The sequence below is a fragment of the Oncorhynchus keta genome, chromosome 17 (genome assembly GCF_023373465.1).
Source record: "Oncorhynchus keta strain PuntledgeMale-10-30-2019 chromosome 17, Oket_V2, whole genome shotgun sequence".
In the NCBI taxonomy this organism is placed as follows: Eukaryota; Metazoa; Chordata; class Actinopteri; order Salmoniformes; family Salmonidae; genus Oncorhynchus; species Oncorhynchus keta.
In genome coordinates, this window is record NC_068437.1 from 13,251,432 (window position 1) to 13,269,391 (window position 17,960).

The following is a 17,960-nucleotide window of genomic DNA, read 5'->3' on the forward strand; positions in this document are numbered from 1 at the left end:
TAGCTAATATGCTAAGTAGTTGCAATGTAGCTAAACAGTAGTAAGTAGTTGCAAATTAGCTCAAATTGCTTGTGATGAGTTTCAAATGCGCATCCTTTGGATTGCTAGACATTCGTGTTATATGTCCACCCTCCTTTCGTCATAAGGGAGAAGTAACCTTCTTTCTTATGTAACCATACCATACTAATTTGAGTGTCTAAGATTTACATTTACTATGTACCGTCTAGTCTTTTTTAAATTTGATATAAAAACACTTGGATTCCTTTGCCATGACTGTACCAATACATTTAGCCTCTTCCCTAGTATCCAACCTTCACATATCTACACTATTTAATGTTACATTTGCAGTGTCTTTGAGAAAAAAAAAAGTGATGGGTCTCTGAAGAACTGACATCTTTGACCAAGACTCAGGGTTCATGACCTACACTGCCACTGAATTGAATCCCGTTACAGCTTTTTCAGCATGAAATTATCATACTCTCTCTCTGCAGGTGTCGCCTTCCTTCCCCAAGTATGTTGACTGAGACATGGCATGCATAAATAATGAATTCTCAAATACCCGGTTGTCACAGACTCACATGCTGGGGTTTCAGATAATTTCACAGCCCCCCACACGAGAGGGGGCTGCCGCTGAGCTAGCGGATTAGAAAATGCAGCTCAGTCGAAAGTTCTCTGATGAGGTTGATGCTGGGAGATTGATCTTCATGGTTGGTTGACTTTCTCCGGCTCATGCTGCTGCAGTCTTCCTCCCCGAACAATTAGCATCTGATTGAGGGGATATGTGGGCACTGTGAAGCCCACTGCATGGACTATGTGATGCCTGGCATACAATTCTGAAGAAAAGACACTTTTTTCTAGATTGCCATTTTAACAAAAGAAACAAATGCCAGATCAATGTCAAAGCTTTTAAGAGATTTAAGGAATTAAATGTTTTGAAAGGGGCAATTAGGCTACTTTATGACAGCAACTTTTTATCATGAATGTACCATCATGTATTGATGAAGGTGATCTTGTGATTTGACCTGCTCCACAATGCCATGGTTAAACATAATGTAAATGAATTGCACTCTATACAATGGTGGCACAGCTCCTTCTTGTGGTTGTCTATGTAATTGTCTTAATTTCATTGAACACAATCCATACCACACAGAAAATCAGTGATTCAATACCATTTTTATTTTCAGTGTTTTTATATAAAAACATACTGGACTTTGCCAGCATCCACTCCCATTGGCTATAATGTGGTTTTCCCAGAGAATAAGACCAGGATCAAGTCTATTTACAGAACATCCATACAAAAATGGATTTTGAAAAAAAATCTACCCACTGCTACCCCAGATCCTCCTAACTGAATAAAACATAATGGATTCTATCACCCCACCTTTAAGATTAATGCCTCTGATTAAAACAAACAATATGCAAAAATGGCCTTTACACAGTTGGCTCCTAGTGAGACAATAGTATCTCTTACAATTCTTTCTATATAAAGTAATGCATATACATTTCTCCTTTACAATAAATTAGTACAGGCACATTCACCTATGGTCATGGTATAGGTCCCTGTAACACAGTCAAAACCATTGTGAACGAAGACAACGTTTTTACAGGTTATTCACAGATCTCGCTCTCACACACACACACACTCACACCAAAAACTGTAATAAAAAAAAAATCTAATAAAATGAATCAAATCTGGGCAGCAAATTTTTGGTTTTGTGTGAATGATGCACTTTCTGGTTTTAAACATTGAAAGCATCTTATGTATACAATTATATAGATTTATATAAATATGTACAAACAAAACACACTAAATCCCATAAAAACATTATTGTATTCAAAAACCACAATAATGCAGAGAGAAGCTTGTCCATAAACTTCAATAACTTAAGGAGCCGAAATAAAAACAAAACGTTCAATCGATACAGTATATATTTTGTCCTGGATGAGTCTCAGTTGTAGCCAAGACTTGCACAGGTTGTAGCACCAGCAAATATTTAATAAGCACCATAGTGCTGACATGAATCACCCCTACAGCATAAATAGCAAGAAAGTGAACACGCAGTACCAATAACTGAAAACAGAATAAATTAGTGTCACGCCTTGTACAGGTATTTACAGGGTTAAATACAGGGCAACTGCAGAGAGGAAATGAGGGTGAGAATCATGATGGAAGTGAAAGTTGCAGCAGTGAAAGGTGCAGCATATTACAGGACAGAAATTCAACATTCATCAGGTTAGGCCAGTGATTTTCGTGAGTCAGTTCTAGGACTCTGTATTAAGGTTTTTGCACACGCCAACCCAAATCGCTTGAGTTCAGTTGCATAGCTCATTGATTCATGTGGATATTACATGTTGCCAGCTACAGTTTTTAGAATGGAATAGATTAAAAGGGAGCATGCGTGTAGTGGTGTCATACACATACCATTTACCCATGAGCAGCTCAGTTGATATAATCAAGACGAGGTGGAATGGAAACCTGCACCAAGAGACCGTAGGGCTACTTACTTGAGGGCTTTAGATTCTCCCCCAGTACACAGTAAACACGAAGAGAGGGTGTGTGTGTTAGAGGAATACTGGGACTGCTGTGGAATATCAAGTAAACTAAGGAGAGTTGAAGAAGGGCTCCACCTAGAGGTGAGGGGATGCATGAGCAGGTTTAGTCCACATTGCAGGGCTTGCTGCTAGGCTTGTCCTTGACCTGGCTCAGGTGGCTCACAGCGCGATGAAAGGCGGTCTGCACTGCTTTACGGGTGCCAGAGGAGCAGCCCTCCATCAGTTTGATCTTGTCCACAGTCTTATTGATACCAAAGGGAACCATCTTGGCTCTAGGAAGCCATTGCCTGTCAAAGCCAGTGATGTATCGTTAGGATGATGCTAGAATTATGCTACATCATATTACCTCTGACTGCCATTGCAACTCAAGATAGCCTGAGCACTGACTATTTGATTAAAAATAAACTGTTGGACACATTTGAAGATTATTACAAGTGTCAAACTATAGAAGGGGAGTGTCGTCTCACCAGCTGCGCTTGTTGTCGAAGAAGTGGACGAGGAAGAGTTTCTCTTCGGACCTGTACTGCATCTGCTCGCCGACCCTGAGGACGTCCAGAGGGGGTAGAGGGAGAGAGACCCCGTTGTGGTGACACCCCGCCCTCGGCATCTTGTGGTCTATGATCTGCATGGGGGAGGGGGCGAGAGAAGTGATTGGTTGTAGTGACCTGAAAACAAGAGGATGCAGGGGAATCCTGGTTGTGGTGCAGCAAAGGTTCAAACTGGTGGACAGGAACGTACATTAACACAATCACACACTGACGACACACACTACCACACACAGATGCCATGCTACCTGAGTCAACCAGAAAGCTGTAAGCAGTAAGCCATCTGTGTGACTCCTAACACACTCAAACCACCCACAACACACTGAAGCTGAGCAGCTAGCTGCAGGGCGTGCACAAACACGAGCTACACCACTTACGATGAGAGGAATGGATGGAAATGGGACATATATAGATGGGCATTGGCCTGTCTGGGACATGCGCTCACTCAAACTCACCAAGGCGGGGTAGGAGGGATATCCACTACATTTTGCCCAAACTACTTTAAGGGGTTCCAGTACATATGTTGCAGCGCTAGCAGGCATCCAAATATTTCCGTTGCCAACTTCTACGGAAGCAGGAATAATGACAAGCAAGTTATGGGGGGGGTTCACTGCAACCAGACAAGAGACTACTCTAAAAGCCATGCTCACACTGACAGGACACACAAAAACATGAACATACAGTACGTTCACACACAGGGAAGTATTACAGGGCATCAAAACACTGAAATACAGTTTTAGTTATAGGAATTTTGAAACAATGAATTGTAGAGGGTAACCATTACTTCGTTTGCGACAGAGTAGAAGATGACTGAAAACTGCTGAATTATGTATAGGAAGTGGGATTTCTTAGTCTAGACTGGGTGACGAGGAGACCATTGGTGCCTTGGGGCATTGTCAGCTCAGTCCACTAGGACAAGATGGTGACAGAATAAGGGTTGTTTAAAAAAATATAAAAAAGTTTGCCCTGGCCCCAGTGTTAGAACGCAGAGTGCTGGGAGCCTCAGTTGTCCTTTGTCAAACAAGCTCATGTCACTTGTCACACTGTGCTCAGATGCATTCTTACCAAGGAACACACACATGCTGGCACACATATTATTGTCTTAATCAAAATACATTGGTTCCCCAGACTATCTTGCATTGATTATATGCACACTCACAAGACTATATACACAGAGTGTACAAAATAGGAACACCTGCTCTATCCATGACAGACTGACCAGGTGAAGGCTATGATCCCTTATTGATGTTAGTTGTTAAACCCACTTAAAATCATTGTAGATGAAGGGGAGACAGGTTAAAGAAGGAGTGTGTACGTGTGCCACTCAGAGGGTGAACGGGCAAGCCATTGAACGGGGAATGGTAGTAGGTGCTAGACGCACTGGTTTTAGTGTCAAAAACTGCAACGCTGCTGTGTTTTTCACACTCAACAGTTTCCCGTGTGTATCAAGAATGGTCCACCACCTAAAGGATATTCAGCTAACTTGACAACTGTGGGAAGCATTGGAGTCAACATGGGCCAGCATCCCTGTGGAACGCTTTTGACACCTTGTGGAATCCATGCCCCAACGAATTGAGGCTGTTCCGAGGAAAAAGGAGGGTGCAACTCAATATTAGGGAGATGTTCCTAATGTTTTATACACTCAGTGTATATCTGCTATCAATCTCAGAACTTGCTTAACACTCATTCTATGAATATCAATAAAACACACTTCGGGACAAAAACAGCCCCTCTACTTAGCCTGGGTACGAGTCAATTTGTGCTAACCTTCCACTCCTTGCCACTAGCAGGTCTGGATTTCAGGCTACCCTCTACTTTTCTAAGCTGAGACTTGTGGACCATGGCAAGCCAATTAATGTAAGAACAGCAGAATTCCGTGATGTCTACCAGCCAATGAGCTATTGAAAGTGGTAGAATTCCAAAGCTAAAAACAAACTACTATGAACAAGCCTTTGGGTAGCAGGCAATGACAAGAGGACTTAGCCAGCTATTCCAGATAGAAATGTTAGAAGGATACAACAAAAATGTATACATTTATCATTCATAATATAAGTCCAGTCTTCGCATTTATTTACAGAAAGAACCAGTGTCTCACCTGCAGCAATCTTAGCGGCTTTGGTAAAGTCCCCATTTTCGATACAGGTGATGAGTGCGTTTTTGTCGTCCACTGTGCTCCTACGTGCCATGGATGGCCTCCCTTTTCCGTTTTTTGGCACTCTGACCGTGCTACAGTAAAAACAAAGGAAAACCGAGGAGGCTACTATGAGCAAATGGCAAATGCGCTAATAGTCGAGTGCAACATTTTGCCTGGTAAGTGATGATAGACTACAGACAGCTGCTGGAGGATCTAGATACTACATTAATGTGGCACTGTGATGTAGGCCCACTGCCAATCCTGTACCTGGTGCTACACAGCAGAGTGCTGCCGGCAGAGTCTGCATTATTGCCATTGTGCTGAGGTGTTAACAAGCATACCCTGTGCTACACAGCACGCTGCCGCTAGAGGAGATGCTGGACTCAGAGGCACAGCGTCGGCGAGGCTCCAGCGGCCTACTGGGGCTAGCCTCGCTCTCTGGCTCAACGACAAAGCCATTAGCTAGTCCTGGAGACAACGAAATGGTCAGAGCCTGCACACACACTTGCCTCTCCATTACTATGACATTTGCAAACCAAAAATATGAATTTTGTACATGAATGAGAAGGGTGACATTTGCATATTAACACTGGGCTTTACCTGTGTCAAGGCGCTTGATGGGCGATTCCTCCTCATCTTCGTCACAGTCTCCACTGGAACTGTGGGTCCTCTTCCTGGGTAAAAGGAGGGTCTCAAGGCGAGGAATGACAACAGAGAGGAAGGTTTTGGCCCCCAGCGGCGGGGAGCCGGGCAAGTGCTCTGCTGTCCTTGGGGACTTCTGCAGGCTAGTACTCTTGGACTTGCATAAGAGCACATTGGTCCGCCTGTTGCCCGTGCCAGAGGGCTCTGCAAGCATAGAGGTGGCCACGAAACTGAGGTCACTGACTGGGAACAGCGGGTTACAAATGTGCCCGTTCATGGGTTCCTGGGGTACAGAGGTAGCGGTCTTGACACCGTTGCACTTGGAGATCTTCTGGCTCTTGTCTGCATTGGATTTGATGGGCTTGAGCATGGGAGGTTCTGAATGACTGTCTGAGTTGACAAGCGGCGGCGAAAAATTCAACGGCTCTAGTTTTGGTGGGGGCAAAGACTTGCCTCCTATACAATCAAAACAGAAGCACAGTAGAAAATTAAAATGATTTTGACGTGTGGAATAAACAATCATTAGCTAATAGCCTACAGTTCATCAAGTAAGATATAAAGAAGGTTTAATTGAACCAATTCATAGCTTTAGGACAGCCCGATATGTACCTTCTTCCTGTGTGCTGTGTCCAGTGGGAGGCAGCGGTTTATCCTCAGTATCTGCTGGTTTCGGTTCAGAGGAAGCGGCAGCGGGGTGCCTCGTCTTTAGGTATATCTCGCTGCGAACGTCTGTGATGGTCTTTTTGAGCAGCTTCAGTCGCTTGCTGCGAGACGGACTGGACTTCATGGCACTGCTCAGGTCCAGCTTCTCCAGCAGCTCTTTAAGTTGCTCCTCCAAAGACATGTGCTGGCGGTTGGCTGGGTTTAGTATCCGGTCCACTGCAAGACACACACAGACAACAACTTAGTTGGCTGAGCTCAAAACATTTCCCCATTCCCCAAAACTACAGTAACATAAATCAATCGCTGTGTGCAAGCATATAACTTAGGCTGTGTACAAGATAAATGGAGAAGTAAACATATGTAGAATGTCCTTACCATCGTCCCAGGAGAAAGGGGGAAGAGCCTCCACCTTGGGCGGCTCAGGGAGGTGCATCCCGCTGACAAAGTCAAAGCCGATTCGCTCTGCATACCGACGAGTCTTCCTGAGGATGGCCTCGCCTTGGTCTTGTAGACGCAGACCGGCCTTGTGGAAGAATGTGTCCTTGGCGTTGTACTTCATGCAGTTGAATATGATCTGGTTGAAGTCGGCCTCAAACTCCTCCAGGCTCTTGTAGCCATGGGCCTCAATGCGCTTCCTCATGGTGGAGAAGTCCATTGGGTTCTTGATGTGGTCCAAGTAGTCAGGCACCTGAGGATGGAGAGATAATAATAAAACATGATGCTAAGTGAAAGGTACCCAAATAACTAAATAGAACGATATACAATCTCTGTGAGGGTACCATTTGTTTTTCATTTGTGAAAGTAACATTCTATTGGGGGTATGGGGGATCATACCTCTTTAACGCTGACAGGCTGGGCAAAGATCTTGGCCTGGTCCTTCTCCTGAAGCTGGTCCAGGACAGCTCGTAGTAGAATGTTGAAGGGTGTGAGCTGTACCTCTAGAACGGACTGTTGGAGCTTCATCTGAATGGTTACAGGACATAGCACAAAGCTGTAGTATACTAACATTTACAAGGGGATCAAACAACCAATTATAAAGCTCTTTTAACAATGCAGATTATCTTTTAAAAGGAAATTAATTTGACCTAATTTTATTGATAGGAGGTCTTACAACTACTAGCCATTGATATGCTGTCACACAAACATTCTTATTGCACTACTGGGGTTATGAGAATGAAAAACCGGGACCAATTCTCTGTACCTCCTCTCTCTTTATCTTCTCCCTCTTCCTGATCATTTCGAGCAGTAGGCGAGCTCGCTCCAGGTCGTGGCGTAGGCGGTGCCATTCCTTTAGCTGCTCCTTCATCACTCGATTATCCTCCACCCTGCGATCCTGTAACATCAGTGTCCAAAAGGGCATTTTAATTAACATCCACAAGACCTTACTCTCAGGTAAGGCGGCAGAAAATGACAAAGAGCTAGTGCCATCAGAAGGTATTCACACTCCTCGACTTTTCCACATTTTGTTGTGTTGGAGCCTGAATTTAAAATGGATTAAATTGAGATGTCACTGGGCTACACCCAATACCTCAAAGTCAAAGTGGAATTGTGTTGTGAAATGTCTACAAATTAATTACAAATTTAAAGCTGAAATGTCTTGAGTCAATAATTATTCTACCCCTTTGTTATGGCAAGCCTAAAGTTGCATGGGCTCACTGTGTGCAATAATAGTGTTTTAAATTATGTTTGAATGACTGCCCCATCTCTGTACCCCACACTAAGGTCCCTTAGTTGAGCAGTGAACTTCAAACACAGATTCAACCACAAAGACCAGGAGGGTTTTCCAATTCCTCACAAATAATGGCACCTATTGGTAGGTGGGTAAAAATATCAAAAACACATTAAATATCCCTTTGTGCATGGTGAAGTTGTTAAATTACATTTTGGATGGTCTATCAATACACCCAGTCACTACAAAGACACAGGCGTCCTTCCTAACTCAGTTGCCGGAGAGGATGGAAACTGCTTAGGGATTTCACCGTGGTGACTTTAAAACAGAGTTTAATGGCTGGGATAGGAGAAAACTGAGAATGGATCAACAACATTGTAGTTACTCCACAATACTAACCTAATTGACAAAGTGAAAAGGGAGCCTGTACAGAATAAATACAAATATTCTAAAACATGCATTGTTTGCAACAAGGCACTAAAGTAATACTACAAATATTTTGGCAAAGCAATTCACTTTTTGTCCAAAATTCAAAGTGTTGTATTAGTTTTGCCTTAAAATATTACTGAGTACCACACTCTATATTTTCAAGCGTAGTGGTGGCTGCATCATGTTATGTGTATGTTTGTAATCGTTAAAGAATGTTTTTGGGGGCTAAGCACAGGCAAATCCTAGAGGAAAATCTGGTTGTCTGCTATCCACCAGACACTGGGAGATGAACCACCTTTCAGCAGAATGATAACCTAAAACACAAGGCCAATCCACACCAAAGTTGTTACCAAGAAGACAGTGAATGCTCACGAGTCTCCGCGTCAGTTTTGACTTAAATCTGCTTGACCATCTATGGCAAGATCTGAAATGGTTGTGAAGCTGTGATCAACAACCACTTTGACAGCGGTAGAAGAATTTTGAAAATAATAAATGGGCCAATGTTGCACAATCCAGGTGTAGAAAGCTCTAAGAGACTTACTTACCCAGAAAGGTGCTTCTACAAAGTATTGCCACCGGGGTGTGAACACATACGTAAATTAGATGTTTCAGTATTTCATTTTCAATAAATGTGAAAACATTTGTAAAAACATGTTTTCACTTTGTCATTATGGGGTAGTGTGTAGATGGGCGAGGAAAATAATATACTTAATCAATATTGAATTCAGGTTGTAACAACAAAATGTTGAATAAGTAAAGGGGTATGAATACTTGCTGATGCACTGTACCTTCAATGGACATCGACTGTGATCTATTAGTTTTTGTTTTTTACTCCACTGACCAATAAACTAGGCAAATTTCTATTAAATGTCTTCTCTTCTTTTATAGTCTATATTGAAATGGATAAATGGCCCATATCTCTAGCATCCAAAAACCTACTTTTGAGAAAAAGGCCTAGACACAGGAAACTGTCTTTTTCTCAATTCAAGTATTAGTGTGCTTTATTCTGATTTCCAAGCACTGGAGAGCGGTTTAAAAACAACATGTTTAAAGCAGACACAATTGTCTATTACAAGGATTCGGATACCATGAAAACTACTAAACAATTACACTGACCACTAGACTGACCGGCTGCTCTGGTTTGGGGGGTTGAGGGTTGGCCTGTAGCCGCCTGATCAGTGGCACGCCGTTCCTCGACTGTCTCTTCAGCATCCAGTAGCTCAGGACCCGCTCCACAAACGCCTTCTTCTTCTGGACAGACACTTGATTGAGGATCGTGTCGAAACTGAGAGGGGAGAATATGTTAGCATTGGTCAGACACAGGATTATTCTTTTTAATGCACATTTCACACATTCATTGGGAGATTTGTTATTTAGGAAAATATTTAGTTATTGGTAGACAAAAGAAGTAAAAAATAATATGCCAACCTGCTGGGGGTTATACTAGGCCCAGGCACAGCTGGAGCCTCTTCCTCAGGCACCACCACTATTCTCTTGCTCTTCTTCTTCTGCCACCCTTTTAACCTCGTCATCCCTCTTTTGTCACCCCTCTTGTGACAGACACCGTTTTTAGCATGGCCTTCCTTGTAGATAGCAAGGGGTCTCCGGGTGCACCCTTTAGGAGTGTGAGCACAGCAGAAGGCTGTTTTCTTCACAGAGAAAGTGGGCGACCCCGTATCTGTGACTTCTTTGACAGGCTCCATTTTCATGTAGAGTCCGGCCTTTTGGGCACAGCTGACATGGAAGGCTGTATAACAGTTAACCTTGTGACACTGGATGCAGGCCCCGGCGCCCTTCTCCTTGCAGAGGTAGCAGGTGAGTTTCCAACGGGCGGGCGGAATATTGCTGACACCGTCGATGGGCTCGATAAAGACTGTGTCGGAGAAGCCCACTTCTGGCACCCACAGGGCACACACCACATGGCCCCAGCGGTCATCATCAGTCTTCTTCAGGGCACCGCCTTTGTTGGGGCAGAACACGCACTCAGCGGGCCGTGAGGGGCACTGGAGGCAGTGGCGACACAGCCACTGGCCCTCAGGGATGTAGGGAACACCGTAGCACTCCTGGTGCACGGCAATGTTGCATGAGTCACAGAAGAGGATGACGTTGCTGTCCTGTCCGTCTCCATCCATGCAGATGCAGCACACAGCATCCTCATCGATGAGGGTCTGCGGGTCGCTCCGACCCTGGCTGGCAAAGAAGGACTCCTTCTCAAAGCGGTCCATAAGGAACTCAAAGAGGTTCTGGGACACCTGACTGACGCCCTCACTTTTCCTCTTCTCATTGAGAAGATCCAGCCAAGCGTAATCCTCCTCATCCATGTCGTACTCCACTTCCTCATCCAGCTCTTCGGCAGTCTTCTCAGAATACTTATAATATATGGAGGGCCGCCGAGGCACCGCGGGAAGGTTGTACTCCACTGCGCGGAACTTGGGTTCCAGGAGGGCGCTCCCTTGCGGGGCAGCCCCATGCGTGGTGGTGAGGGCGGCGCTCTTCTTCTGCTGGTTGTTTTTAAGCCTCACCGAGCGCACCAGCACTTGTTGGGGCTTCTCGTTGTTCTCCTTGTTGCTGTTGCACTCCATGATCTCTTGGGCCGTGGGATCATCGTCAGCGATGACATCCAGCTTGTCATAGATGCTGATCCTGTGCACGCGGCCATCTATCTCTAGGTCCACCATGCGCTGGGCCTGGGCGTATGTCAGGGTCTCCTTGTTCGGTGAAGGTTTGATGGGAGAGGGGGGCCTCTGGGGCGTGGACATGCGATTATAATGCCGTACTTTTTTCTTCATCATGAAGACCTAAAAAAATGCTAAGAAAACCCACTTTGATTGAGATTTTACTTAGGCCAATACCAACCAAGATTGTAATATATCAATAGTCACAATTTCTCTTTCTTGGTTTCAGTTGTCTATTATTTTTTTGAGTGGACACAACAGAAGGCTTTTCATTGACATGACAAATATCATGGCATGGATGAATACAATGTGTCATCACTTTTACTTCCTTATGGTGTGCAGCCGGGAAATAAAAGTAAGAAGGTGTATGTAATAAATGCAATTTCTCCACAACCTGGATAGGCCTATATTATTACAGTACCTGTGCCAATTTGCTTGCTAGTAACCTAGGCTGGGGCTAATTAACTTTTATATTCACCCAAAGTCCCAAACTAGCCTACTTGAAGTGTGGAGAGGCATACCTTTCTTGTTGTTCTGATGAAATCATAAACTAAATATTTGTAACTACTCTAAATCATTTGGAAGGTAAACGGTATAACATATTAGTGTTGCTAACTGTTTGCTGTTTCGTAGTTGAGCATTCATTCAAAATACATGCTAAACAGGGGAGTAGCTAAATAGACAGGTTGCCTGAGCTGTCATCTCTTTTTCGAAGAAACACAGTCATTGAAATATTTGGCAGAGTCTGGGCATGTACACACTACACAATGAAAGCCAAACACAGCAGCTGATTTATGACTCCAAATGGTACCAGGCGACTGTCCTTGGGAAATTCCACTGACAACAAATGTAGGTATTCTCAACTAACAGAACACATTGTAACGAAGGGGGTGAGACGGGAGAAACAAATGGGAAGTCCCTTGCGCCCAACATCTTATTAAGTTGACATAATTGCTAAGCAACCATTTAGCTAGCCTAGCTAACGTTAGTCAACTTTCAGCAAAAAATAGCTAACCAATTAGCTATCCTGGCAATGCTAAATTGTGCTACTTAAACACAACTATCTAGATAGCTATCGTTATGGTAGAGTTGCCTTGATAGGTATATTAGGCTAGCTGGCTAACTGCTAGCGTAAAGCCAATGTATTGCGGCCACCTAACGTAGTAGTTAACTTAGTAGCTAGCTAGTAAGACATATAACTTACATAGCTTTAGAAGTAACGTTAGTTGAAGGTTGAGCCAGACATAAATAATATGTATATTGAGCTAGGAGAGGAGGATCCCGTAAAAGTAGCGCCAGCGGCCTCAAGTCAAGAGCTAGCGAGCTAACGTTCACAATAAACCAAAAGGAAGGAAATATGGCGTCCGACTAAACAAGAATCCGAGTCGATTCGGTCACGTTTAAGTTATCATTTTCTTCACTAGAATGTATAATCCATTTGTATAAATGCATTTAGGTTGTTCTGAAAAGCATACATATGTGCATAGACAGCAAATTCGGCTATAGCCATCTAACGTTACCTTTGTATTTTCGGTAATTCCGCTTTTGAAAACAGCAGCGCTTGCAAGCAATGGCGATGTGGCCTGCAGAGCAGCAGCAGTAAATCCACACACAATCCTCTCATCCAACGGGCACCGCTCGAGCAGCTTTGAATTATAAATTTAAACGACGACGGCCTAAATTCCAAATTCGATTCTATTACAAACATAAATATTTCTGAAGAGCCACCAAATACTAATGTCCTTTTGCGACTTGCTAACGATCAGTAGCTAGCAGCCCCTGGTTTCTTTTCGCCAACAACAATGCGGTTGTGCGGCTCCCCAGTTACGGCATGACGTGATTACGTCCCAGCGAAAAGAAATTGCAAACATCAAGGAGGTGGGGGGAGTTTTAGCTAGAAGGGATCAAGTTTTTGTTCAATTGACGTTTCGTAGCACAAAGTTTCCCACAAAGGTCCAGAGGGTGGCTGGTTGCCTATTCGAATCGCAAATATGATGGGACAATTTGGTGGTGGTAGGGTTGTTAATGTTTGATTATAGCTTGAATTGAGATTTCCTATCGTGAATGTCGTTTTCTCTACCCCAAATTGAGACAACATTCCCAGCACATTAAAAATATATATAATTTCCTGCAATTCCACATATTTTTACATTGTTTAGGGCCATGACCAGGGTGAAATAAAAAAGGTTTATTATTCAGGATTCTTTTCAAATTTAATTTGAAATTATTTGGTTTGAAGTTACTTTGAGATTATTTGGGCATGACATTGAGAGTATGCTAACTGGGGGACACTGAATTCAATTGTTTTTTGGTTAGAAAATGTTCATATTAACAGTTGGTGGAAGTGGTCATTTACGGCATATTGTTTTGTAGTTGTACAGTGTAATTGTATAATAAATTTAAATTGAATTACATATATTTTGATTTGTTTAACACTTTTTTGGTTACTACATTATTCCATATGTGTTATTTCATAGTTTAGATGTCTTCACTATTATTCTACAATGTGGAAAATAGTAAAAAATTAAGAAACACCGTTGAATTATAAGGTGTTCTAAAACTTTTGAATGGTAGTGTATATAGGTTGTAGGTTCATGCTCTACAACATCCGCAGAGTACGACCCTGCCTCACACAGGAAGCGGCACAGGTCCTAATCCAGGCACTTGTCATCTCCCGTCTGGATTACTGCAACTCGCTGTTGGCTGGGCTCCCTGCCTGTGCCATTAAACCCCTACAACTCATCCAGAACGCCGCAGCCCGTCTGGTGTTCAACCTTCCCAAGTTCTCTCACGTCACCCCGCTCCTCCGCTCTCTCCACTGGCTTCCAGTTGAAGCTCGCATCCGCTACAAGACCATGGTGCTTGCCTACGGAGCTGTGAGGGGAACGGCACCTCAGTACCTCCAGGCTCTGATCAGGCCCTACACCCAAACAAGGGCACTGCGTTCATCCACCTCTGGCCTGCTCGCCTCCCTACCACTGAGGAAGTACAGTTCCCGCTCAGCCCAGTCAAAACTGTTCGCTGCTCTGGCTCCCCAATGGTGGAACACACTCCCTCACGACGCCAGGACAGCGGAGTCAATCACCACCTTCCGGAGACACCTGAAACCCCACCTCTTTAAGGAATACCTAGGATAGGATAAAGTAATCCTTCTCACCCCCCTTAAAATATTTAGATGCACTATTGTAAAGTGGCTGTTCCACTGGATGTCATAAGGTGAATGCACCAATTTGTAAGTCGCTCTGGATAAGAGCGTCTGCTAAATGACTTAAATGTAAATGTAAATCTCACAACCCCATACAAAAAAAATATAATAAAGATATGTATTTTCATTATGTAAAATGTACTCAGAACATTCGTTTTTTGTTCAATGCATTTGTTGCTTTGAAATGTATATATATTTTTAATGGTATACATATAAAAACCATACATAAATCTCACAAGTAGGGATGGTTTATTTTCTAATTGCATTCAGTGTCTTATCACTACTACTTTGTTGTTTCTTGTAGCTACTGTAGATTACATTTGCCATCTCATTTTGAGATTAGATTGAGATGGCATAGACAACTATTGTAGGTTTATAATTTGTGATGTAAACGTTTTGAAAACGTATGACTTATGTTACTGTACTTGCAATGCTTTCTAGTCATTTACAGCATATGACTAAATTATTCATTTTTTGCAGATCGAAATTTACCCAGGTTCGAACTTTACAGTCCCAAAGAACGTCAGGAGGGCAGCCATGCAACAAGGCAACAGTTCCACTGCGATGGCAAGAGCGCTGTTGGGTGCTTTAAGATGTTGACATGTTGCTGAAAAGCAACCTGAGAGCTTCTGTATGTGTACAGAGATTATTTTGACTGTAGAATTAGAATCGAAAAAGATCCAATCACATTTGGTCATTTTTGGGAGTGCTCCACCTTAGAATGCACATCAAAGGATAACAAACGAAGTGTTGGAGATACATTGGCTGTGAAAAGAGGCTACTTGCTGTCCACCCCAACCAGCACTGTTTGAAATAGGAATATCCATTCTACTCATTCCAATTATATCGACAATGGCAGTAGTGCAGTATGTACAGTCGAAGTCGGAAGTTTACATAGACCTTAGCCAATTACATTTAAACTCAGTTTTTCACAACTGTCTTAGGTCAGTTAGGATCACCACTTTATTTTAAGAATGTGAAATGTCAGAATAATAGTAGAGAGAATTATTTATTTCAGCTTTTCTTTCTTTCATCACATTTCCAGTGGGTCAGACGTTTACATACACTCAATAAGTATTTGGTAGCATTGCTTTTAAATTGTTTAACTTGGGTCAAACTTTTCGGGTAGCCTTCCACAAGCTTCCGACAATAAGTTGTGTGAATTTTTGCCCATTCCTACTGACAGAGCTGGTGTAACTGAGTCAGGTTTGTAGGTCTCCTTGCTCGCACACGCTTTTTCCGTTCTGACCACACATTTTCTATAGGTTTGAGGTCAGGGCTTTGTGATGGCCACTCCAATACCTTAACTTTGTTGTCCTTAAACCATTTTGCCACAACTTTGGAAGTATACTTGGGGTCATTGTCCATTTGGAAGACCCGATTGCCACCAAGCTTCAAATTCCGGACTGATGTCTTGAGATTTTGCTTCTTTTGAGGAAAAGGGGGAGGCTTGCAAGCCGAAGAACACCATTCCAACCGTGAAGCATGGGGGTGGCAGCATCATGTTGTGGAGGTCCTTTGCTGCAGGGGCTGGTGCACTTCACAAAATAGATGGCTTCATGAGGGAGGAAAGTTATGTGGATATATTGAAGCAAAATCTCAAGACATCAGTCCAGAATTTGAAGCTTGGTGGCAATTGGTCATTATGGCAAAACAGTTCTATTTTTGTTTCATCAGACCAGAGGACATTTTTCAAAAAAGTACAATCTTTGTCCCCATGTGCAGTTGCAAACCTTAGTCTGGCTTTTTTATGGTGGTTTTGGAGCAGTGGCTTCTTCCTTGCTGAGCAGCCTTTCAGGTTATATTGATATAGGACTTGTTTTACTGTGGATATAGATACTTTGTTTCCTCCAGCATCTTCACAAGGTCCTTTGCTGTTGTTCTGGGATTGATTTGCACTTTTCTCACCAAAGTACGTTCACCTCTAGGGGACAGAACGCCTCTCCTCCCTGAGCGGTATGACGGCTGCGCGGTACCCATGTTGTTTATACTTGCGTACTATTGTTTGTACAGAGGGATGTGGTACCTTCAGGCATTTGGAAATTGCTCCCAAGGATGAACCAGACTTGTAGAGGTCTTAGCTTTCTTTTGATTTTCCCATGATGTCAAACAAAGAGGGACTGAGTTTGAAGGTAGGCCTTGAAATACATTCACATGTACACCCCCAATTGACTCAAATGATGTCAATTAGCCTACAGAAGCTTCTAAAGCCGTGACATAATTTTCTGTAATTTTCCAAGCTGTTTAAAGGCACAGGCAACTTAGTGTATGTAAACTTCTGACCCACTGGAATTGTTATACAGTGAATTATAAGTGAAATAATCTGTCTGTAAAGAATTGTTGGAGAAAATTACTTGTGTCATGCACAAAGTAGATGTCCTAACCAACTTTCCAAAACTATAGTTTGTTAACAAGAAATTTGCGGAGTGGTTGAAAAACAAGTTTTAATGACTCCAACCTAAGTGTATGTAAATTTCCGACTTCAACATTATATGTAAGTATTATTTGTAGTGTTGTACAGATAAGCCAGAGTCATTATCTTTAGAACTAACTCAAATCTGTCTGTGTCATTATGACATGGGGGAATTATGTATGACAGATAGGTGGCAAAGCTACACTGAACAAAAATATAAATGCAACATGTAAAGTGTTGGTCTCATGTTTCATGGGCTGAAATAAAATATCCCATACATTTTCTATACGTTCATAAAGCTTGTATAACATTTTCTGCAGAAATTAGTTTACATCCCTGTTAGTGAGCATTTGTCCTTTGCCAAGATAATATCCATCCACCTGTCAAGTGTGCCATATCAAGAAGCTGATTAAACAGTGTGATAATTACACAGGTATACCTTGTACTGGGGACAATAAAAGCCCCCTCTAGAATGTGCAGCTTTGTCACACAACACAATGCCACAGTGGTCTCAAGTTTTGAGGAAGAGTACAATTGGCATGCTGAATGCAGGAATGTCCACCAGAGCTGTTGCCATGCCAGAGAATTGAATGTTTCTTTCTCTACCATAAGCCGCCTCCAGCGTCATTTTAGAGAATTTGGCAGTTCGTCCAACCGGCCTCACAAACATAGACCACATGTAACCACGCAAACCCAAGACCTCAACATCCGGCTTCTTCACCTGCAGGATCGTCTGGGGCAAGCCACCCGGACAGCTGATGATACTGTAGGTTTGCACAACCAAAGAATTTCTGCACAAACTGTCAGAATCATATCGGAAGTTCATCTGTATGCTCGTCGTTCTCACCAGGGTCTTAACCTGACTGTAGTTCGTCTTCGTAACCAACTTCAGTGGGCAAATGCTCACCTTCGATGGCCATTGGCACGCTGGAGAAGTGTGCTCTTCACTGATGAATCATGGTTTCAACTGTACTGGTCAGATGGCAAACAGTGTATATGGCTTCGTGTGGGTTATTGGTTTGCTGATGTCAA

General features: G+C 43.0%; 1 protein-coding gene across 4 annotated transcripts; it reads right to left on the reverse strand.

The window, feature by feature from the left end:
- Positions 1–1,154: 1,154 nt before the first annotated feature.
- On the reverse strand, positions 1,155–13,181 carry LOC118396458 (bromodomain-containing protein 1-like). Of its 4 annotated transcripts, XM_035790695.2 has the most exons (13): positions 12,831–13,181; positions 10,064–11,444; positions 9,764–9,920; positions 7,739–7,870; positions 7,372–7,500; positions 6,913–7,225; positions 6,484–6,753; positions 5,833–6,330; positions 5,574–5,700; positions 5,194–5,324; positions 3,554–3,663; positions 3,021–3,175; positions 1,155–2,840 (listed from the first exon to the last, which is right to left on the reverse strand). In XM_035790695.2, exons 2-13 carry the CDS (start codon positions 11,425–11,427, stop codon positions 2,657–2,659), a joined length of 3,570 nt encoding a protein of 1,189 aa, XP_035646588.1. In that variant the 5' UTR covers positions 11,428–11,444; positions 12,831–13,181; the 3' UTR covers positions 1,155–2,656. The 4 variants fall into 4 exon arrangements, with proteins under 4 accessions (XP_035646588.1, XP_035646586.1, XP_035646585.1 ...); XM_035790693.2 differs by lacking the exon at positions 3,554–3,663 and having other exon boundaries at positions 2,690–2,840; positions 9,752–9,920; positions 10,064–11,433; positions 12,831–13,180; XM_035790692.2 differs by lacking the exon at positions 3,554–3,663 and having other exon boundaries at positions 2,690–2,840; positions 9,752–9,920; positions 12,831–13,180.
- Positions 13,182–17,960: the final 4,779 nt, after the last annotated feature.